This window comes from Dicentrarchus labrax, unplaced genomic scaffold (genome assembly GCF_905237075.1).
Source record: "Dicentrarchus labrax unplaced genomic scaffold, dlabrax2021, whole genome shotgun sequence".
Classification (NCBI taxonomy): Eukaryota; Metazoa; Chordata; class Actinopteri; family Moronidae; genus Dicentrarchus; species Dicentrarchus labrax.
This window is the reverse complement of record NW_026136705.1, coordinates 13,671,840-13,696,287: the sequence shown is the minus strand read 5'-3', so window position 1 is coordinate 13,696,287 and position 24,448 is coordinate 13,671,840. Positions and strand designations below refer to the sequence as shown.

General features: G+C 39.4%; 1 protein-coding gene across 2 annotated transcripts; it reads left to right on the top strand.

Annotated features, from left to right (window-relative positions):
* Nucleotides 1-1,398: 1,398 nt before the first annotated feature.
* On the top strand, nt 1,399-12,279 carry nufip2 (nuclear FMR1 interacting protein 2). Of its 2 annotated transcripts, none has more exons than XM_051401068.1 (4): nt 1,399-1,788; nt 3,329-5,014; nt 6,183-6,215; nt 7,225-12,279. In XM_051401068.1, the coding sequence occupies exons 1-4, from the start codon at nt 1,623-1,625 to the stop codon at nt 7,275-7,277; spliced, it is 1,938 nt and encodes a 645-aa protein (XP_051257028.1). In that variant the 5' UTR covers nt 1,399-1,622; the 3' UTR covers nt 7,278-12,279. The 2 variants fall into 2 exon arrangements, with proteins under 2 accessions (XP_051257028.1, XP_051257029.1); XM_051401069.1 differs by having other exon boundaries at nt 1,403-1,770.
* Nucleotides 12,280-24,448: the final 12,169 nt, after the last annotated feature.

Here is a 24,448-nt window from a genome sequence, read left to right as displayed (position 1 = left end):
CACCTTTGTTTTGACTGCAAAGTGAATAGCTCAGCTTGGGTGACACTGTGCTGTATATACAAAAACCTGAGACTGTATCTCTAGCCACAAGAGGGTGCTGTGTGCTCTTTTATGTCCCACATGAGCAATGTTGCACTATGCAACACTTGCCCACGTAGGCCAGATCATACAGTATAAGAGACTCTGTACTCAGTGTCAGATGAGGGTCTTTTGCTGTTTGGAACTTTTACATTCAGAATTTAAAAATGTCATATTTATTGTGTGTGATACTAACTAGCAAATAAACCACCCTTGATCTACAAATTACTAGTTACTTGCACAATATTTACATGTGGAATGTCTATATATAGTAGTTGCTCTTATTTAATTTTTTACATTTTTGGGTGAGGTTTTTTGTTATCGCTAAACTATGGCTATCATTCAGTGTGAGAGAGTTGTTCAAACCCCGTTTAATATGCATCTACTCTTTGTTTGACTTGTCACAGATGAGCAATTAAGCCCGATCCACACATTAAATCAGAGGGTGATTTGACTCACTTAGTAGTGTCAGAGGACAAGAACTTAACGGTAGCCTGGTCCTGATAGACATCTTAATTGTGGGGCAGTTAAGGGAGCAACATTTTGTTTAAATTAGGTTGAAAGGATGGAAGAAGGGCAGGCGTTAAGGGAAAACAAAGCAATACAACCATTCCACACAAGATATTTAATACCTTAATGACTTACTCTGCCCAATGCTCCATTCAAACACTTACTGAGGATAAGTGCTAATTTCTTCAATAAATGCGTAATAGATAAATTCATCCTCTGTTTTGTGATAATGGAATAATCATTTCCAAGTGATATCTCCATGTTTTTGTTTTGTTTTTTGCAAATAGAGGGGTATTAGTTTGCAGGGGAACCATGGCTATCTTTATATATGTATGGGGGTATATGTGATGGGATATGCAGTAAAGATAAGATAAATAGCAAATAAAATATATCACAAAACACAGGGACATGTGCTAAATTAAGTTATTAAGTATGCAAAATGTGTTATTCTTGGTTAAAGATACATGTTGCACAAATTGCAGTATACATTGCAGAAAAATTGCAACATTGTTTTGTTTTGTTTTATTCCACATGTGCGAAAAAATACTAACAAATGAATTAGGAATGTTTGAGGACTGATGTACTGAATTTGCGATACGTTCATTTTCCATTTTGGGAGTAGGGTTTGGTCTCCCCGGGACCCTCCACCGAAGTGTCCACCGGCTGGAGACGTGGCAGCGCCTCCGGTCATATGATTTTAGTTCATGCACGAACCCCACCCCGTTATTGCCTTCCCAGAAAAAAAGGATTTCTTCAGTAACACTTCTCCGTTATTGTAGTGTGGAGAGACACTTTTATACATCTACCAAAAATCTGGAAAGTTCTGCAAAAAAAAAAAATTCGCCGCATAACTCAAAGCCCAAAATCCTATACATGGGATTTAGTGGCGGTGACCACCCAAAACAGTGCCATTTTTAGACGTTTACTGCTGACGTTTCCAGAGGCTTCAAATAGCTTCCGTTTTACTCTGGTAGTGATTGGACTGCTCTGTACTTACCCAGTGAGCTAACGCAGATCCGACATTCTACACTTCAATGGAGGAACAGCCCAAAGATCGGGCACAAGAGAGACCATATCCCCCCCACGGAGAGGACAGACACTCTACTCAACACACAACTTGTCTAAAACATGATCAGAGCCACTTCCAGCGCCAGCATCAGGAAACGCAGACGAAGAAAACAGGTTGGGCCATCCGGAAAAGTGAGCTAACGCTTGCTAGCCTTACTCAGCTAATGTCAACGAGCCGACTAGCATTTTTTTTTTTTTTTGCTAACTAACGTTAACTCCATTGTGATTGCGAGCTTTTAGCCTCCTAGCTAGCTATTTATTCAAACTAACGCTACACGCTGTTGACTGGAGTAATTAAAACACGGTACAGCTGGTGAGTAGCGAACCGATTGGACCGATAGTTGGCCACTGTCGGACCACAAAGCAACCATTAAATGAGCAAGCTACACGGCTAGCTGACGTTGCGTGACAGTTGTCGCTAGTGGTGGTTTGACATATCGGGGATTGACCTTGTGCGCCGGTTTCACCACCCGTTTTCTTTTGGAAAATGCAACTAAATCAGTTCAGAAAACCCCCCAATGTAATACACGCATTCTTTGTGTATAGCTTGTCGCCTTCAGCTGTAGTCAAAGCTTTGTGTTATTCATTTCAGCATGCTTGTGTCCGGTGTAGGAAAACGAGCCGGCTCCACTGGAATGTTCTGAGCTGCCATTTCCTGTCGGCCATGTTAGAATATCACTGCGAGCTAATGCTGTGGTTACCTGGCTAGTTCATCATTTCTTTTGCACAACCACGATACTGTGTCGTACTGGCATGCCTTTAGCGTATTGTGCCTACTCGGGCCGCTGGTGTTGGGTGGCTTTCTATTGGTGGCAGTCAGGGCGTGTTGCTACCAAAAGGAGTCGCTGGCTAGTTGACATTAGCTAACGCTAGCCATATCTGGACAGGCCTGTTGCATGTTGTCCAGTCAACGTGAAGCCACGCAGTAACTCGATTATGAGCACTTGATGAAGATACGGTTTGCTGCAGCTGAACAGGCACTGTAAGCATCGACCTTACGTCGTTAGCTGGCGGCTATGTCAGTACGTCTGCTGGCAAACATGCGAGAGCCTGCGTCCACATACTGAGAGAAGAGAGGCTGTGTGCTGTGCCCACTGACATGAGGGGCAGCACCATTTAATGGGAAGCCCCACGTTGACACAGCAGTCCCCCATGCCTCTGTGCAAACCTGTTCATGTGGGTCACTGTCAGTCCGAATGTATTTCATAAATGCAGTCCTTCTACCTTGCAACAACTTGTCTTTGATTTCAGATCAGATATGGTAAAAAAAAAAAAAAATGTATCTGCTCAAATACAGTGAGCACCCAGCTCATTTTTTAATATGAACACAAACTAGGAATGGCATGAATATTTTCTCTTGTCACAAGCTTTTTCTGTCTTTGTCTCACTGCTCAGAATAAGAGCTGCTGTACAACAACATTAACTCTCACTGAATAACATGGACTGCTGCATAGGAAACGCCTGACAAGTGTCTGTAAATGATGACTGTGAATGGAAAGCGGATAATTCACATTCAAAGGTTTTAAATGTTCGTAGCATACTAGTATGACAGTAGATACAGCATCAGGTTTTGTGGTCAAGTGAATTGATGCAGCTTTTTCTGTAAGGTATGGAAAGACTGGTTGAGGTGTTCCATCATTTCAGTATAAACTGATTCTGTTTCCCCTTTCAGGCAGTAAAAAAGTAAACATCAGTGAGGAGGAGGGGGAGAAGAATACACATCTGTCTGATACTGTTGGTATGTCGCACCCCCCCAACAGTAATGGTAACAGACACACAAGTAATACAAATGTGAAGCAGAAGTCAACACAAAAGCTGTACGCGACTGTTCCAAAAGTGAGCAGCAAAGGATTGGACCATAAGAAGAATATGGACCTTAAAAATGACAAGGATAAGACCCTGGATTTGAATCACCATGAGGGCCAACCTTTGGATAAGAAAGACTCTATGTTGCTTCAAAATGGCGTTGTAAACTGTGGCTTAATTACAAATGGCTATTCTAGCAAGGACAATGATGGCAGCGGCTCCGAAGGTGGATATACTACTCCGAAAAAACGCAAGGCCAGATGTAACAACGGCAAGAACACTGATAATGTGATAAGAGAAAAGGAGAAAGACATGCAGCAGGGCAGCACTACACAGGAGCATGGGGCTTTTAATCTTGAGACGACTGAGAAGGGAGTAACTTCTAGACTCGATGGCTTTAGAGCCGCCCATAAAGTAGAAGCTCAGTCAGCAGCTAGACGGGCTGTTGCGTCAGAGGCTTCAGTGGGTGAATCTCAGAGGAAAAACTCTGATGGCAAAATAGTTGGCACCTTTGGTAAAAAGACTGAGGAAAGGCACAAAGCCAAGCTTTCCTCACCTTCAAAGGAGGACTCATGGACTCTGTTCAAGCCCCCTCCAGTATTTCCTGTGGACAATAGCAGTGCTAAAATTGTTCCCAAGATCAGTTATGCAAGTAAAGTAAAAGAAAACCTCAACAAAGTAGCTCAAGGTGGAGGAGAGGCACTGCCTCCTACTGTTAGACTATCACAGGTCCCTATGTCTGCTATGAAAACTATCACCTCAGCTAGCTTTACTAATGGTCCTGTTTCTGGGAATGGAAACAGCTGCCCAGTGGGTACCTTCTTCGCTCCTGCTGCTAGTAGTATTCCACCAGCCCCATCTATCCCAAGTGGCGAGAATGTAGCATCCCCTTTGGAAAGTAACTGTAGCTCTACAACTAGTCCTGTAGATGGAGAAGCATATGATCTTAGAAAGTGTACTCTTTTAATTTACCCTTTAAATATGCAACCTGTGCTCCCCAGTGCTCGGCACCTTGACCCACCGGCTGCTCAGACAAATCAGAAAGCCTTGGGAGATATCTTCCAGAATCAGTGGGGTCTTTCCTTCATCAACGAGCCCAACTTGGGGCCAGAAGGAGGAAGTGGCCAGGTGCCTGAGGAGGACAAGACTACTGTGGTCACACCTCAAAGCGAGTGTCACGCTGTTGCAGCCAAAGCTGCCCAGCCCTGCTTTGATGTTAGCCCATCATTCTTAGAGCCTGGCACTTTGGCTCAAGACCCTGAGAAAAGGACTTGTGCCCCTTGCAGTGTGTCTAATGTTTGCTCTCCTGCTTGTGTGAGTGAGGAGAACAAGCTGGAGCCATGTGGACCGGAAAAGACAAAAGCTGAGGGCAAGGGTGCAGGTTCTGCTGCGTCGGCCCCCAGTAAAGACAACGGTGCTAAGCCTGCACAGGGCCAGCTAACCACTTTGTTGTTTGGTTCATCTAAAGAACAGACCCACTCTAAAGACATTGGCAGAAGGTGTAGCTGGGGGTCCTTTGACATTAAAGCTGCTGTCACTTATCACACTAAAGGTAACTTTTACTATTTATCAAATTAATTTGTTTAATCGTTTTAATCTGTAATCCTTAAGAATTAGATTGGTGGTAACAACAGTTGTGGTTAATATTATGACAAACGCGTCATGTCAGAAATACAACAGAAGCTTACTAGTGCTGCACAATTCATCTAAATATGATTGAAATTGCAATATGCAAACATACCATATTGCAAAGAAAACAGGTAATGTGTGTGACAAAACGGCATTACAATGAAGTACTGTAGTTCTGAATAGATGCTCTGGCCTACAAATCTTGTTTTCTAGATATAACAAACCTATGTTTGTTTGGTACAGACCCCAAAAATATTCAGTGACAATGTATTGTGCATTTGTGATGCAAATTGATCAGTCCCACACTAATCGTGCATCAAACTAATAGTGATATCTGTCAAAATCATCACAATAAGATGTTTTTAGCATTGTGTTAGTAGAGTAGTCAGTCAATAATCATTGCAGCTGCAATCTGATTCCATGCTGTGCAAGCAGTTTGCCACATGACAGCAGGGCACTGTAACAGGAGTTGGTGGCCTTGCTGAGAGTTAGGTGGTGTGCAGCCTGTTGCCTGCATTCTTCATCTAACAGCTCATCGTGGCTGCTCTGTTCAGTTATTGCCTTGCAAAATTTTTGAAATGATCTGCTGATGAAAACTTTAAAAAATGACTGCTTCATAGTAAGAACCACCTCCTGTTTCACCAGTTGAATGCTTTTTAATGTGAAGCATTAGGAAATGTTCGGTTTGCATTAGCAGCAACTTGACACAGCTCTGGTTTGACTGGGAGAGAGGAAAGTAAACAGTGAGGCTGATGAGATCAATTACAAACCCTAGCGCTGGATTACATCCTCCATCATTTCCTGTGAATCCCTCCTCCTGTCAATTTTGAATCCACTTTAGTAATGGAGGAGTCTGACATTAACAATTTAAACTAACTGATATATAATAAGTACACGATGTAAATGCATTGAAAGGCTATTGCAGTAGGATCAAAAATGGGATTTTGCTTTATGAAAATCTTAAGTATTGCAATGTATTTTTAAGTGTCTTTATACTGTGTATTTTTTGAAGAGATCAGTATTTTATTTACTGAAAAAATTGTTGATCACTTAGTGCAGATGCTGAAAAAATGTGTTTTTTCTTTCAACAGAAATGGAATTCATTTTCAACTTGCAAAAACAAGGTAAACTAAACTTGGTTGTCTCACTTTTTCCTAACCCCCTAGTTGTGGAAGTTTTAGCTCAGTTTTCTCAACAAGAATTAGATCGAGAAATGTGAAAACATGAAAGTGAGGAAAATGGTCCACACAACTGGGAGGCCAGGCAGGAAGTTACTTATATTCATAAATGTGCAGAACAAAGTGCATTGGTGTTTTGGTTGGGATGGGATATAAATACCCATCTGGGTTCAGAGAATTTAATGTGGCTACAATCAAATTATTAGTGTGCATGTGCATCCATTGACTGACCTTTTTAGTTCACAAATACTGGTGACCTGCTTAGAAAGATCCTGAAACTTGTTAAGCTAACTTATTGTTATAAATCACTTTAAGGACCTGCACAAATACATATTTGATCTCGTTGGGCCGTACGGCAGCGTGTGCACAAAGGCTGCATTGATGTGTTCAACATCGTGCCTCTCAAGGACAGATATATAGGCTGTATATCATGGATTAACATAACAGTAAATCGTTGAATGAGAAAAGGTCACATTTGTTTTATTACTAAACAGAAGAAACATAAGCAACCCAAGGTAATCACCAACAGAGACACTGTTAAAATTACTGAGTGTGACATGCTGCTGGTGTATGGTCCTCTGGTACTGCAGTGTTGCCAGCTGGCAAATGAAATGCAGCAATTATTCCAAACAGTCTGGCGATATCAGCACAGGCTTGAGTTGAGGCTATGTTAGCTAACATCCCACTTCTAGCTAGAATGGAATACGCCATTATTACTATGGCTGGGTAGTTCAGTTTGTATGCCAATACCAAAATGGTACTTTTAATACTAGGGAAATATAAACAAAACCTGTTTTTCATTAATGAAAGAAGCCAGCGTTCCCAAATGCTGAGTGAAATGCATTTCAAGATGCCTTAGCCTTTTATTATCTATTGCTTGTGTTCTTTGAGACAGACCTGTTGAATCATCTAACCCTTTGCCTCCTTTCTCTCCCCCCCCCATCCCTCTGTGTAGATCCAAAAAGAGTAGTGGTTTATGATGAGACCAAGGATGGACCTGATCAGTGAGGTAGATCGTCTACAGTACTTACTACTTCTCTTCTGGGTGCTGCAGTTATCTACCTTGGAAATCATAAATCTTGTCGGACAGATAAAGTGACAACTGTGAAAACATTGATAGTATAGCATGACAGATTTTCCTTGGAACTTCGGGTGGAATAACAGACTTCTTTGGGGGCATCAGACAAACGTGCACACACTCTGGAGGGACGTTAAAAGGAGTTGATCTGTGCCTCTCCAACATGATAAAAAATGAACACTTGCAACTCTGGAGCTGTGAAAGTCGTTTGTCTCGTGGCTCTTTAGGATGATGTTCGGGAGTTCAACAAAGGAAGGTGTCATGGATTGCACCTCCCTAAGCCTTTATCCTGTTGAACTGCGGCAGCCGTCAGTCTGACTATGGGATGCCTCAGTCATTTTCTTTCTTCACGCATTCAAATGAGTTCATTGTAGATATGTTAGACGTTATACATACACATCTGTGTGCAAGCTTGAATTAATCGTGGAAGAAAGGAAAACAGACTTTGCAAAGAATGCCTTGAAGGTGTGGAATAAAGATCTTCGGAGTCCTGTTAAACTGTAAGTTAAGTGGAAGCTCGTAGGTGAGGCCCCATCCAGGAAGGGAGAACCTTGTCTTAAATCCTTTTTTTAGGGGAAATCAGAGCCCAGAAATTAAATGCTTGCTTTTTTCCCCTTTTTATACTGTTTTGTTTGACCTAACATGAGTGTTATCCGCACTGCAGCGTGACCCCAGAGCACAGGTACAGAAGTGCCCCATCTGAAGGAAAGCTAAGCCCCTTCATTTCATTGTTTTATTACAGGCGTGCTAAAGATTTTAAAATCAGGTCTCCGTTAAAGGCAAACCCTTTTAATCCTTTAGCTTTTCATACATTTCATGCAGATTGCTATGAGGTCAGTGCAGTCTATTCTTAAATTCAGATTCATACACTTTTTAATACATGAAGCCCGAGTTTAGGAGTTAACTGAGTAAGCAAGAGACATTGCTACCAATAAGGTCTTCTGCGTTTTATGCTATTTGTTCAGCAGCAAGACTCAGGATGTCCATGCAGATTATTTTGCCTGCATTTCTGTCTGTGTAAAAACTGTTCAATTCCTCTTGTCAAAGGAACACGTGTTGCATTATACGACTTTTAGATTTTTGTTGTTTTCTGACTCAGCATTGGGTCTTTTACTTTTCTGTCTTATGGCATTGTATTTCCTGCATGTTTACTGGTGGGAATGAACGAGTCAGACGTCACTCTTCATCACCACACAAAGATAACAGTAATACAACAACAATTGCAATACTAATCTAGGTTTCCCCCGACTAGCCACTTTGTCAAACTGTTTAAATGTGAAGATGAGTTGTACTATTATGTTTTACTGTGGATAACATATTTCATTTGCAAACCAGTGTGCAATAACACCGTGTGATCCATGCAGTGTGTGAAATGGGTTATATGGAGCTACAAAATAATCACCCAAGATGCTGGTGTGGCCTGCAGTTCATTTAAGTTTGTTCAAAAAAAGTTTAAGGTGCGTTTTCAGTTTATTGCACAAATCCTTTACGTGATATAAATATATATATATATTATTTTTTTTTTTTTTTGCAAAAGAGCTCATGTTGAAAGATCTAATTAAGTCTAGGGAGCCCAAATTTGCTAACTGCTAACTGGCCAGCTGTGACATCACTTTCATCACCATCTCCAAATCAGGATTGGTTTATTCAACATAACGAAGGAACCGTCCAGGTTTCTTTTCTCTAGAAGATATGATTTGGTTAATGTGTGGATTAATAGCACTTTATGTAAACTAATTGCTTTTATCTTTTAATTACTAGAGAGGTCTATATGTACTGACAAGAAGTACTCCTTGAAAGAATGGCTCTGGGCTGTTACTTTTCAGAAAAAAAAACAAGTTGATAAATACAGAATTATTAAATGTAACTCAGGTAGTGTTGATAAAGCCATGACTATGTTAAATATTGTTTTTTGCCAAATGGCCCCTGTCATGTAATGTTCTCAAATTGGAAATGTTGAATTGGAGTCCTATTATATAGAGTCTCATATGATGTTGTGACAAAACACCAAATAATTACTTGTGAGGAAAACTGTGATGGCATGCAAGGTGCTGTCATTGATCATTTTGGGCTCTAAAAAAACAAGTTTTACTGTTGATTTCCCCATTTTCTTAAAAAAAAAAAAAAAAAGCACATTGCTCCATGCTCCGTTTTCTATGGATACTAGACTGTAATTTCTTGCAATTTTTGATGGTTGATTTTCTCCCTCACATGTTCATAGTGAAGCACCTCTTGATTTATTATTGCTGAACATCAGTGGTGTTTCTGTTGGGTCTCTACAATCTGGGTATGAGCTTTCAAGTACACTTCTTTCCACAGTGTCCTGATTAGGCAGCGCTGCAGCTTGCACTCGTGTGCAGAGAGGGAAAGTCATAACTGCAACCAGTTGTCTTGACATTCAACTTCCACGTCTAATCTCAGTCAGCTCTCTGGTATTTAAAACGCTTTTGTTTTGGCTTCCATTGTACAGTGTGTGTGATGGATGAGTGTATTATCAAATGCTGCCCTCTGAATAAGAACAACTGTGTGGGATCTGGTCGATGAGGAAGCATGGGTATTTGAGGAGATATTGACCATTAGCGTTTAGAGTTTTTCTGTGCTTGTGGAAATTGACATTGCATTTGTCATAAAGTTGCACAAAACTCGCAGTTTAATTTCTTCTAATTGCCCATAATCTATAGATAGAAGTGACATAATCAGGTTCCCATATGGTAAATGCCAAATTGTTCAGGCTGAAAGCATTATCTAAATGTAAAACAGGGTGATCAAAATGAGTAGTATGTGATGTTACTGTAGTCTTATGACCTTTTTTAAAAAATATTATTTGTCTTGTTTTTAGACAGGATGGTCCTGTACAGGGAAATCAAATAATCTCCCATCCTCCCACCCCCAGTAGCTCCTCTTTTTCAAGCACTTAATATAGCAAAAAAAGGCTATGGTGAATATGCATTTATACAGATAGAACTATTATTTAGCATTGTAGCCTGCAAACCAAAAACCGGTTCTTGAAGCTGAGTAGATGGTTAATCAGTGATTGAGTGAAAGGGGGTTGGGAGGGGGGAGGTTGAGTGACTGACTGTAGGTGTGTTGAGACAGAAAAGCCTGATCATGTGGAGTTAATATTTCCACCCACTCAGGATGTGCAATCACCTCAAGGATGCTGATGCAGGCTTCCAGGTTTGCGAGGGACGAGTTTGGCCTCGTCGTTTTTTGTGGGTGTGTGCATAGCGAGTTCTTCCTATTATATGCAAGTTCCTTCTTATATTTCAACCCCCCACCCCCTCCCACTGTTGTTTCATGTTCAGGTGCCTGTGTGAAAAAAAACAAAAAACTTTTACAGCAATTTTGATTGTTTAAAATCTGCTTCCAGCATATATCCGTGCCATTTTTATTTTCTTAGTTTTTTGTAACATTTGCAACGCTGTTAAAGTTGTCTTACAGCTAATCCTAATTTTCTTCTTTTTAAGCGACATGGACGCAGCTGAAAGCGATGAGCGTTTTTCTGTGTTTTTGTAGGGTTAGCTAAAGCCAAAATCAGTTTGAATGGGACGGATGACAGCCGCTTGCTGGTGTATACTCACGGCAGTCCATTGTCAAGTTAATGTCTGAAGTAGCACATAATTGAGTTGAACTGATTTAACAAATTGATGTTTTAACATGTTTTTATTTTATTTTTTTGAGTTATAACCTAATTTATCCATAGATGCACAAGTAGGATGAGACTAAAAGGAATAAATGATAAAGAAAATCAAGATGTTTCATTGTTGACGAGTTTTAGGTGATTTAGTTACTGATTAAGGCTGATGTAGAGCTATTTTTTTTCTCCCCCAATAGCACCAATGTTAATATATTTCAAGTCTTTTCCAGCAGATTTTATACAAATTACTTTTAATTCATTTCTTCAAATAGTTGTTGATGGAGTGACGAGCATTGAAACACACTGCATCCCAGAGTTCCTCTTAATATATTTTTATCTGTAGTGATGTCGATCGTGTCGCAAGGGGGGGAGTGAGGTATTAACGTGCAGTTCAACAACTCTGAATCTGCTTTCGCCAAAGGTACACTACTCAGATATTCAGCTACTGAATGGCAAACGCACAGACCGGGAGGGGGTGGGGGGGGGACGTTGTTGATGTCATAACCAGCTTCCTGACATCGCGCTGGGTTTGGAGGAGCTTTTAGTGAAGAGAAGTCACTACTGTAGCAGCTGAATGTCACTTTGAGCGTGTTATTACGCGGTGTGAGAGGAGAAATCTTCAAAAAAAAAAAGGAAAAAAGAAAACAAATACCGAAAGTGCTGCTTCTTCATCCAGTAATCAATCGTCTGTAATGGGAAATGCTGGACTTGGTGTTTGTGCTTGACTTAAAAACTGTCCCTCCTTCAAACTGTCATTGCCTCTCGTGGAACTGTTTTAATTTAGGGGGCTTTTTTTTCTGTTTTATTCAGTGACACCTGAGTGGTACGGTGTTTATGATTCCACACACAGGGAGGAAAGTAAACAAGGGCAACGTGTCTTTACGGGACTGAGTCATGAAAAGAGGCGATATGTTGTGCCGAGTCATCTTTTTGTTATGTTTCTCTGTGTCATCTCAAATGGCTGTTGTGCTTGTTGATGCTTTTTTTTTTTTTGTGGTCTGCTCCTCCTTTTTATCACTTTTTACATCTCTTGCCCCCCCTAAAATATGAGGCAATAGCATTTCTTTCTCAAATGTCTTACAGGTTGACATTTAAGTTTTTAAGTGAGCAGTCTTGATTTGATTATTTAATTTTTTGTTTTGAATTTAACAGAAGTGTCACATTACAATGTTCTTTTTTAAAAGCATGATAATAACCCTCAAATTCCAAACAATGTAATAGAGTCAATAAAAAAAAAAAAAACTCCAGTGTTCACAATTTTAGTTTCCATTAAAATGTCAAATTTTCATGAAGAATTCTGTGTTTAGTTTGTGGTGTTATTTCTCTGATCACAGCCAACTGTTAACGGTGGTCAGTCTGAATCTGTTCACACATTGAAAACCGATCACATGCATGACCACAAATAAGTTAGAAATCTTAAATAAACTCTTGTCTCTCTTCAAGACCAGGCCTGAACATCAGGTACTATAGCAGGACACCAAGGCCTGTATCCTGTCAGTGATACTGTGCATGGAAGTACTGCACAATCATGAGGTGTTTCTACTTTACTTGAGTTTTGCTACTCAACTCAAGGTAAATCTTGTACTTTTTACTAAATGTATTAGTTCACTAATTAAGATTTGTCATGATCACGTTTTAAATTTTGATCCACTTGTTCCCTGCAGAAATCTTCTTATGAAGTCATTTTACTCCTTAATTGAGCTCTATTTCCTTACTTTCTCTGCCTGTTTTTGATGCATATCAGTTTTAAGAACTTTCTAAAATCAAGTTTTACTTTCTGAATGGTTGTGTAGTGATACAAGTTCTTTGACAGTTTAATTTGAATTAACATCAGCTTGACAGTGAATTGTCCAGTGTGTAGGATTTAGTGGCATCTAGCACTGTAGTTTCAGATTACCACCCCTCACCTCACACTCTCACTCCCAAGTTTGTAGGAGAAACTACAGTGGCTGTATCTAGAGCCAGTGTATAGTTTTTCCATTTTGGGTTACTGTAGAAACATGGCAGTTCAAAATAGTGGCCTCCATAGAAGAGGATCTGTTCCCTCTGTATATATAAAAGGCTCATTCTAAGGGAACGAAAAGAAAACACGATTCTTATTTTCAAATGATTATACTCTAATGAAAACAGAATACAATTCTTCCATTTCTGTCACTAGATCCTCCTAAATGCTACACACTGGACCTCTAACACATGAAGTCAGTACTTTTACTTATGTACAATTTTTAATACATCACTTATACTTATAGAGTATTTTAATATAGTTGTGGCATAAATTTTACTTAAGGAATTTGTTTTTAGTGGTGTATAATCCAAAATAGATTTCCAAATAAATTATAATAAGTCTAGTCTAATATAAACTAATAGATTTATAAATGAGCACATAGCAGTTGACACACAGAAGAGTCTGGAGGTTCATGGACCCCTGGAGTTCTGGGGTCCTGGGACAGCTGCCTGCTTTGCCCAATTTATAATTCAGCCCTCAGTATTTATGATTTATGTATTTATTGATTGTGGATATGTATCAGTGGAATATAATGCACGAAAAGAAGAGCTCATGTTGCCTATTGATTTATTTAATGTCTTAATATTATTTTTGTTTGGCTGGAAATGTCGTCTCGAGAGACAAAATGTCCAACATATAAACCCTTTTGACAAATGATACCAACAGCAGGGAGACGGATCATTTGTTGAGTCTGATGGAGTAAAACGTTTCAGTAATTTGGGCGGTGCTGAGATTTATTTGATTTGTCATTTCCTGATAATCTAGAATAACCGGCCTACAGCAAAATCTCAATCAAATCAGATTTAGCCATCAAATGCATCTCTCTGGCTTTTTATTCATTTCTTTTTGCAGAATATTCAAAAGACAGACTTAACAAATCTTTCTGGTTACCAACACCAACAAAACGTGCTTGTAGTGTATGTATGTATGACAGTGTATGTGTGTCAGTGATAGTGTTCACAGTCACTCTGTGTTCAGACTGGCTGCTGGAGCAAACACAGCAGCATTCATGGAAGCCATGTGGCTGAATGGAGATCAGCTGGATCTAAAGGCCTTGGGGAGCTGCTGTACTGTCAGTGAGCAGAGGTGCTGATTGTTGTTCAAAGACGCCCCCTTGTGGATGAAAGGTTAATACACATTGACTGAGTCACTCCAGAGGTAAAGAGATGCTGGTTTTATCCCCTTCTCTTCTGTAGATTTGGTAAATAAATCCCAGTAGGAATAAATGTATTTAGTTTTAACTTTGACCTGTAACATGTAGATATTTTAAATACATTTGTAATTTCTTAATGGATTATAGTCTGATTAATATTTGTTTTATTGCTACATTCTGTTCAGGGACTGTATTGTGTTAATATTCCTGAATGAATTCAAATATCATCACCTGTTTCATTCACTTTGACACTACACTGTCATATAATGTGATGCACTTAAAATCATTTTATTCACCCTGCATGAAGTGTGTGTGTGTGTGTGTGTGTGTGTGTGTGTGTGTGTGTGTGTGTGTGTGTGTGTGTGTGTGTGTGTGTGTGTGTGTGTGTGTGTGTGAGAGAGTGTGTGAGTGTGTGTGTGTGTGTGTGGAGAGAGAGAGAGAGAGAGAGAGAGAGAGAGAGAGAGAATCTCACAGGTATGTGATTACTGGGGAGACTGCAGGAGCTGTTGACACTGCAGGTGGCGTATTTTCACCACAAACACACACATTTTTTTCCCCTCTCGGTCCATGGAATTGAACCGGTGTTTACCGCCACCCCATCAATTTTACCTTGATTACTCTGTACTTCATGGAGGCCACATGGGGCTTGATGGGTAGTGCACTGGTGCTCAGAGAGATTGTCTGACGTGCTGGAAGGTCACTAAAAGGTTTGATCCTTTGTTTCAACAGCTCATCTCTGCTGAGGTGTTTTTGAACAACACACTGAACTTCTCACGCCAGGATTGCTGCAAAAAGGATGAGCACTGGGTGACTCTTTTGGCAAAGAAAGAGAAAGAAAATGTCCTTACAGAGGTAATTTAATATACATATGTATTGTAGAGGTATGTTGCCCTGTATCTGTTGAATGTGTCTGCTGCTGCAAGCTCAGGCAAATTAAAAACATAAACTCATTATATGTGCTACCAGTAGTCAAATGTATACCATGCAGAATATACCTTATTCCACTATTTAATCAATTTAGCTTTGACAGGTTTATTTCAATTCATTCCCCTGAGCCTTAAAAGTGGATATTTATACATGTCTCAATTCATCTCAAATAATATTTATGTTGCTTGGAGGTCTGTAAATGAATCTCGAGCTATGACATAAATCCATTACTGAGACACTTGCTGACTAGTCATCAGTGGTGGAAGGTTCATATCTTCTAACGTAAAAATACTCTCCTACAAGTAAAGTCTGCATTTAAAACCTTTCATAGGGAAAGGTACGTAACTATTAACACCAATATGCAATGAGAGTGTCAAGTATTTGCAGAAAAAATGCTCCTCTGAGTGTACACAAGTTTGTATTTTTTCCTCTAACTTTTCACTATTAATAATCCTCTTTAATAATTTGACCTCTTTGAGCATCAATTTAAATGAAATCACTAACAGCTCATAGACAAGAAGCCAGAATTTGACAGTGTTTTTCTGTAAGAGGTCACAAGCCAAAAAGGTTGTATACTGGTTTAAACTTTAACATGGCATTTTATTTTAAGTAACCAGCAACTATAGCTGTCAGAATACAAGTATAAAGTAGTGTCAAACTGAAATACTCAAGTAACTCAAAACTGTAGTTCAGTGCAATGGTTGAGTAAATGTACTTGGTTGCTTTTCACCACTAGTAGTCATGCTACCATCACAGAGAAAACTGAAGCAACTTACACAATTAAATAGTAAAGGCTTCACAACAGAGGAGAAATGTTCTATTTTAAAGTAATCAAGTGAAAATAAAGCGTAATAAATGTTTAAAGTGAAGTAAGAACACAACAGTAAAAATCAAATGTTTACATCAAATAAAGTCTATTAGCTCTAACTACATTTTGGCCCACAGGATGAGGGATTTCATTTAGAAAGCACATTTGCATTATTTGTACGACATTGGTCAATAATCCGTGGTCTTACTCCTCTGTTGCTTTTAGCTTGGTTTTGTAAGACACAGCTGACAGAAACGTGATATATGACATTTCTCAGTTGTACAGGTCAAGAAGTGCTTTATGGAACAGTTTTTCTATTGAAAGGCCTCACACATTTTGATGAGCCCTTACACGCTGTTCATTCTTGACAGGGACAGAAACCAGGAGCAGTGTATCATCCGAGTGCATCTCGTGCTTTCTGGGATGAATATATCAGCTCTGAGCAGTCAGTCCCTGACATTTAGTGATCTGTGATGATCACCATAAACCTTACATCATCAAATGTCAGACTCAAGTACTTGCCAGAGTTTGCAACTGATCTGATGTACATCATGGTTCAAAGAACAAATACTGCAGACCCAGTCCCAATGTTCACCCGCAGCCTTAAAACACTGAACCCTTGCAGACTTTAATTAACATCAGCCGTGTGCTCAGCGGGAATGTGCAGGAAGGTACAAGGGCTCAAAAGGCTTTACTAGGAATTGGACAGCAGACTGTGAAATCATGGGCAGAGTAAAGTGCATGGCTCATAATTTTGTATTAAGAGCTCACGCTGTATATTTATATTGTAGAAACACACATTTTTCTATGATTTAATTTCGGCATGCTTTCTGGCTGTCCATAATGGCGTTGAGCCACATCGTGCAAATTATTTGAATCAAACCACCAACCACCAATCACCAAAGTGATTCTGATTAAAAACCAGATTAAAGTCTGTTTGGGGTTGCATCCTACGGAGAGAGCTACAGCCCACAAAGAGAGTTACCAAAGAAACTGCAAGATCTAATTGTTGAAAAAAATACGGAAGTCGAGAACAGCCAGGCTTCCAATATTTTTTTAATGCTATTTTTTCGAGATCAAGAGTTCATTTGTCTCGTTATTTCGATAAAACAAAACACAGATTTCTTAAGATATATTGAGATAATCTATCGCAAGAAAACAACTTTTATTTTCTCAAGATCATGGGATAATTATGGGGAACTCAAAAATGTGTGGTTCATTTGTACAAACCTGATTTCAGCCTTCAGTATCGCTGTGATGACTGACAAGAATTATTCATAACTGAACTGAAAAGAGTTCATTTTTGTCAGTATGAAAATCAATATACACTGGTATGTTGGAATGTCATTCCTCCATGCATTATCCATTATTTATTTATTATTCATTATTTATGTATTCTAGCATAGCATTCCTGATCTCTGATAAACATTACAGGTAATGAAAGGAAACAATATTTGTTTTTCTGGTGATAACAGGTTGATCATCTTGTTATTTTCAAGATAATAAAGCTAGTTTTCTCGAGATAATGGCAGTTGCCTCAGTGGCCTGCCTGCCACAAAGAATGACAACGACCCTCTGTGAAGTACAAGCTCATGGTTTTCCCTAAATTGTAAGTGCAACTAACAAAAAGATGCAGTTCAATGCAACTTCAATGCTATATTAGCACCCTTCTTTTTTTAATGTGAGGGAGAAACTACAGTGGAATGAAAATGTGAACGGCCCTATCTAGAGCCAGTGTTTGGTTTGTTCGTTCTAGGCTACTGACGAATTATGGCGGTTCAACACTGAAGGCGACCTGTAGCGTCTCTCATTATAAGGTAACAAAAACACAACTCTTATATTCAGGTAATTATATACTAATGAAAACTTACCTATGATTATTATATTCCATGTCTGCCAAAAATCCTCCTAACTGTGACACACTATAATAAATAAATCAGACACTGATGGTGCAGTGCTGCATTGTACCTCTTTATATAGGCATTTATTTTTCTACAGAATATGTCAGGGTTTGGCTTAAAAAGCATTTTAAAGGGGGTACATTGATAAAAAAAAAAAAAAAGTCATGGAAACGGGGAAAGTTCTAGGGACTCTGAATATCTGTGACAAATGCCATGGAAATTCATCCAATGGTTGTTGACATATTTTACTCTGAACCACAAGTTTAGTAAAAGTCAGTTGCTCACCAAAGTCAGAGGGATTCATCCTCCTGGGACCATGAAAGCTGCAAAGCAGTGTTGAGGAGGCTTGATAAGCCCTTATTATTGGTCCCTGAAATCCTCTGATTATGCACAGGACTGATCATCCATCACTAAAGCTGTCTGTATATTGAGGCTCAGTGGTCTCAGAAAGACACAGTACGTCTCGGGTTGTACTCTGCCCAGCCACAAACACCAGTTACCTACACTGCATCTTTATGCATGCAATCCCACAAGGCTGATCATTCATTTCCTGTTTATTTGCGACCTCTCTGTGGCCACTCTTCTTGACACTTGTTCATGAGTGAGGGGAAGATGGAGTGAGTTACAAAAGACTGGAAATCCATACACACGGGGAGACACTGTGACACAGGTCACGGCGTCTCTACAGCTCTGCATTAAAGAGATCCAGATTTATTGAATTATTGAAATCAGACATGACATAGTCCAGCTGTAATGACGGTAGTGCAGCTCAAAACATATAAAACATGTAAATGATGAGACAGCGCGGCCAGTGGTGCATCCACATGATCTCATCAGCAGGGCCTCCAGTGTCGCCTGAAGACTGTGGCAAGTGCAGCTGGCCTGCTGATGATTTCTTTTTGGTCATCAGTGATATTCTCTCAGCAAACTGCTGCATATTGTTTGCTGCTAGGTGGAATTAAGCTTTGTGTGCTGGTGGGCTGCTGTGGTGGTGGTGGGGGGGGGGTGCATTTTTTGTGTGATATGGGCCATTGACTGCTTTTCCATAGCTCAGGAACAATAATGAGATTTTTTTTTCTCTGAATATCAGTGCCGCCATTCAGCGCTCTGATTGTGTTTATGAAATTGTGCATACATCTCTCAATGCTGGAGCAGGGGAAGGGAAAGCTATTTTCAAAACATTAGCAAATTGTTTTCTGTTATTGTGCAGAGATTGATAAGAGTATGTGTTGTCTAAACACACAGGCGCACGCACGCACACACACACACACACACACACACACACACACACACACACACACACACACACACACACACACACACACACAAAAAAACACACACACAACACACACACACACAGGGAAAAAATATTTTAAAAAAGCAAGCTATGGGGTGGAATTGCCTATTGCCCATCCACAAAAAAAAAAAAAAAAAAAAAAAAAAAAAAAAAAAAACCTACTTAAAAAAACATAAAATATATCACCTTTCTTTCATACTGCCATTAAGCTGTAACTACAGTTTATTCAATTGTATCTTTGCACAGGTTCAGGTGTATTTCTGCTATAAGAATATTAAATATGTTTGTTTATTTTTTATCACTTTCATACGTACTTCATGCGTTGGATTTATTGTTGCATTACTGTGCTGCTTATCACATTTTCCCGATGAGATATATAAATGACCTTGAGCTTGACCTTGCCTTTCAAATCTCTTGCTGTATTTCTCACCAACAGATATCATGTCAAATTATTTGAAATCTCACACAAATCACCTTTTATCTGATTAAAAAAAAACGGAAATGCTTTTCTTCCTGCTCGTGCATGTCAGGTTACAGCTCTCTGCAGTGTTTGCAGTGACTTTCGAGGCAGCACAACTGGTTTTCTAAACTTTCCACTGCCTTGAAAAAGCACACTTGTGTTTGTATCGTAACAGCAATACTTTGTAGACACGTTCTTTGATGATACCACATCACAACTGGATTACACTGCGCTGTGATGTGGCTCAAACCTTACATCGCAGGTGTCAAACTAAACATTCCCTTTGATGCCAAATCTCTGACTTGGTTTTGAAATTTATTACAATTCCTACAAATCTGGTATGAAAACTGGTGAACTCGTCTCTTCAGACTACATCGCGAATAATACTGAGTAAAACTGTCTTTTAATTAATTTACTGCAGGCCTTTCTTTCATGTCATTTAGACAAGGTTACTGCATTATATTGAAAAATAATCAGCGTGAGGATGTTTTACACTGGGGAACATTTCTCATGTGACATGTCAGAATGTGCAACTGATACATACTCTAACTGATATTAGATCGAGAGGGCCTCTTGACCTGTTGGCAGTAAACAATCTTCCCACACACATACACATTCATCTCTCATTAATGTAACTGCTGTTATAATAGTTCTGGGATGCTTCGGCACAGGGAGGACCGGAAATGGACTGAAATCTCACGGGGCATAGAGGTATATTTTTTCCCAAACTAGAGACTTTAAAAGCCAAAGATTTGCAGCATCAAGCCAAGTAATCATTAATCCACAGATAATGATCCCATCGACAACAATACTCCCACCCCCCACCCCTTTTGTATTTTCACACTGTCATCCGGTGATAATTGACACTCTTACCTGCTTCTACAGTACAGTCTGTTGCTCACTAGTTTGCTCTGAGGCAGCTATTGATTCTGGAGCATCAGATCCATGAAGACAATGATGATGAACAATGAACAGACAGCTGCATCCTCTGTGATCTGGGCCAAAACTGATGGCCTTTGTAAGCATGTAATGGCCTCATCTGGTGGATAATATGAGAGAGGAGAGGAACACAATATGTGAATTTTCTGAGTCAGTTAGCTCATGGCCTCCTCTGCTCTGCTTTCATGCTACATACAGCTCGCAAGTCTAAATACCGAGGCCATCATTTCTATGGGTTCAAAAAAAAGACTGCAAATGTTCTTTTCTATAAGAGTCACCTGTCAGCATTCAGCCATTAAACGTAAAGTGCTTTTTATTCTGTTCCTGTGATAAGCATTATTGTAAACTTGTGTCTGACAAAATATAAAATAAACTAAATATTATCTAAGTAGGAAAAGCTAAACGACAAAAACTGTCACCATGTGAAAGGACAATCTGTTGATCTGTTGAACATTAAATCATATTCAGCATCATTTATATCAGGGGAGTAATGACACATATAAGTAATTGAATTACATTTATCTCATCCATTTCATCTTGAAAAGAAAAATAATGACAAAATATGTTTATACCAGTCATATAAAACCTGATTTTAATTAATAATGCCACCTACGGATAATTACTTTAATCTACAATCTCAAAAAAATAAAGGTTAATTTCCTGTTTTTAAGATTTTTTAGATTATAATATGAACTGCAGTTATCAACTGGATTATGATACTGATTGCAATTTTTGAGATTTCATTTGATAAGTAACTCCAGCCATGTGTCGGATTATCTCACAGTGTTGACATTACATAATGAAAAAGACATATGAGCTGAAGAACCATTTCTAAAGCAGAAAGGGAAGATTAGGACACAATAAAATTCACTCTTGAAAGAAACTCAATCGTCTCACACAGCTCCCTCCTGTTTGTTTCTTATCTCCACTTTCTCAAAAAACAATCCAGGGACCAGTTCCACATATGAAGCTGTCTGCGTTCTTGGCTGCAGACTATTCGCCATTCCCAGAAGGTCATTTGGTTAATGCACATTTGAGTTTTCATGGACTCTTAACTAGTTTTTAATCAGCAATTATTAGTGAATTGGAAGGCTGTGCAGGCGCATGACTCTCTGCCGGCGGGAGAGTGCCCATCAATGTCACGTCAATTTCCATGCCAAAGGCTACATTAGGCCTGCAGTCTGGGAGGAAACAGCCACCTGAGTGCCTCATCTCCCCATCCACAGCAGTCTTCCCATCAACTATTGACTCTATTACACAGCTCTGTCAAAAAAATTTTCCGCTTCAAAAGAGGAGCAACCATTACATGGCTGTGCAGGGAGATAATTTAGTGATGCACATAAAATTAAGTGCATATCCATTGAACATTGCTCATTATTGCACTTGAATTCCTACAATGCCAGGCTTGTGTGAGGATCCTGGATGCTTCCCAACCTTTCCCATTTTCAAGGTATAAACAGAGCTTGATTATTTAGGCTGATGTACTATATAAATAGCTGTCATTTTCATCTATATCTAACCTACCTGTAATTGGCAATTAAACATGCAGGCATCTCAGACTAGCTCTTAATTACCGTTAATAAATGCTGAGGGGCCCTGAGGTGTCCTCGCAGGCTGAGGATGGGGGATGTGAGTAGTCTCCTGCAGCACCACATTACTGCATGAATATGCATGGCAGCCAGGTAATTCTTCAGCTCTCTCCTCTGCTTTCCAGGCAGACGCACACGGAGGTGGCAGCAGAGCCCCTCTTCAACCACCACTTCTTCATTACACCTCCACAGCGGCCGGAGCGTTGTTGTTACCAGGCTGCAACCTCGCAGTGGCATTTCTGCACACTGTGGCTGTGTTTGTGCTTGCCAGGAGCTGTCACATTCAGCCTGTTAGTACTGGCCCATGGGAAATTTACACAGAGCCGCTGGTATGAGGTGAGGCCATCAAATGAGCTGGTGACATGCTGCCTGACGCACAAATATTTGGTAAAAATTTGTGTTTATATGTATGCTGCCTGTCAAAAGTTGGTGGATACCCTTGTATTTGTGTTTTTGGCTAAATATCAAGTATAATAACTGTAAAATTATTGAATGATGATAAAAAATATTATATATTTAAGTGCACTGAGAGAGGTTTATGATCTTCACCTATCACTTTAATTAGGCAACAGTCCTGTTCAGACCTGTAGGTCATAATTCCCCCTCAGTTTGTAGATGATAGAGAATATAAGAGCTACATTTCTATATAGGTGCTGCTGCTCAGGTATTACTTACAACATTTTTACTTTAAAACAAACTTTGGCTCCACAGACAACTCAACAACAGCTTCCTTTTCTCTGCTGTGAGCTGACATTTAGCTCCCATAATGACTGCTGATTGTCTTGCAGTGTTCCACCAAAGACCTGAATCCTTGTATTTAAGGGCCGATGAGTGCCGAGCTCTCTGATCATAATGGCACTTTTAATTAGCACTTAATTAAAGGCAGGTGGACTGGAAAGGTCAACCAGTTAGGTAAGTGTAAGTTAAAAATACAGAGAAGCGCGAGCGAGCATCAACTGTTTGATGAATTTGTCTGCTAATTACAGTGACCGGGATCTGGACCAGACTCCAGTCAAATCTGCTGTAGTTTAATAATAAAATGTGTAATATCACAAAATCTCAAAGCCACAGACATTCATCAGACCATTTGAACATATTCATTTTTTTTTCTCTGTGTGCTTACGATAACGTTACGAATCCTTTATAGTGATTTGGATTTAACTATATTTTTTCTTATTTTAGAGTTAAAAAAAACGTTTATATGTTATGTAAACACGTACCTTATGGATGAAATCCCACTGGTCTGTCAGAGAAAGCAAAAAAAAATCCAAAGCAGCTTCTGTAAAAGTGAAAGAATAGTCCAGACTGTTAATTGGGTGATCATTGTACCCATTACACAAACACCAAAATACAAACATGGCTGCAGTCTGAACCAAACTTCTGGCGCCTCGGCTCTGAAAAAACAGAGCCGGGCAACAGTATTGATCTCAGTCAGAATTATAGATCACCTTGTCTAGATGAGTGATGAAGCTGTCGGACCGGTTGGTCTCACCTGACAAGCACACACATTCAAAATCCTGAACCCTGAATTTCAATGCAACAGTAACATTATGTTTAACAAATATAATCTATCACAGTATGTAATGTATGAAAAGATCTTTGGATTCATTACATTATTTCTTCTATCATTTCTTTTGAAGCACAGAAGTCATTGTTTAAGTCAGATAGCAGATTTTATTTTTTATATATTTTCAATATTTCATTCTTCTGGTTTATCTCAGAAAATGACTCAGATTTTTGTTCCTGAAATCTGAAAATGAAATTTGCCAGAACTAATCACACTGTGACAAACAAATCAAAGGTAAACCTTTAATACTTTATGTGTGTGTGTTTCTGCTATTGTACGGCTCTAGAAGGCCTTATCATGCAGCAGCCTGTTTGCTCATCCACTCATCACATCCTCAGCCGTTTATACGCTGAGCCTCAGCTAATATTGATGCTCTCCATGTGATACCGCTGATGAAAAATAAAAAGCACTGTGGTGGAAGCAGCGCTGCGAGAGACCTGCGAGAGACCACTGAGGGGCAGCAGAATTACACGGCAGCTCTTGTTTGTTCACCGCTTTCCCCCCAAAATGCATCTTAGTGCTCAGACTCTATTAATCCTGCTGACTTAAGAGTGACCTCGAAGGATCCCGGTGCAGATATGCTGAGTGTGTCGTCGAGTGAAAATGTGGAATGTAAAAAACAACAACCACCAAAACCCTGTTGTTTGTAATAAACAGAAAGTACACACACAACGGCCGTGTGTCAGTATCCAGTTATGGAATGTCAGCAGATGCTAAACAGTATGGAGAGTGAATGTCTCTTTGATGTGATGGTTCACTACATTATTACACATGTGATATTGAAATGTTTAGATAATATTATATTAGATCAAATCTTT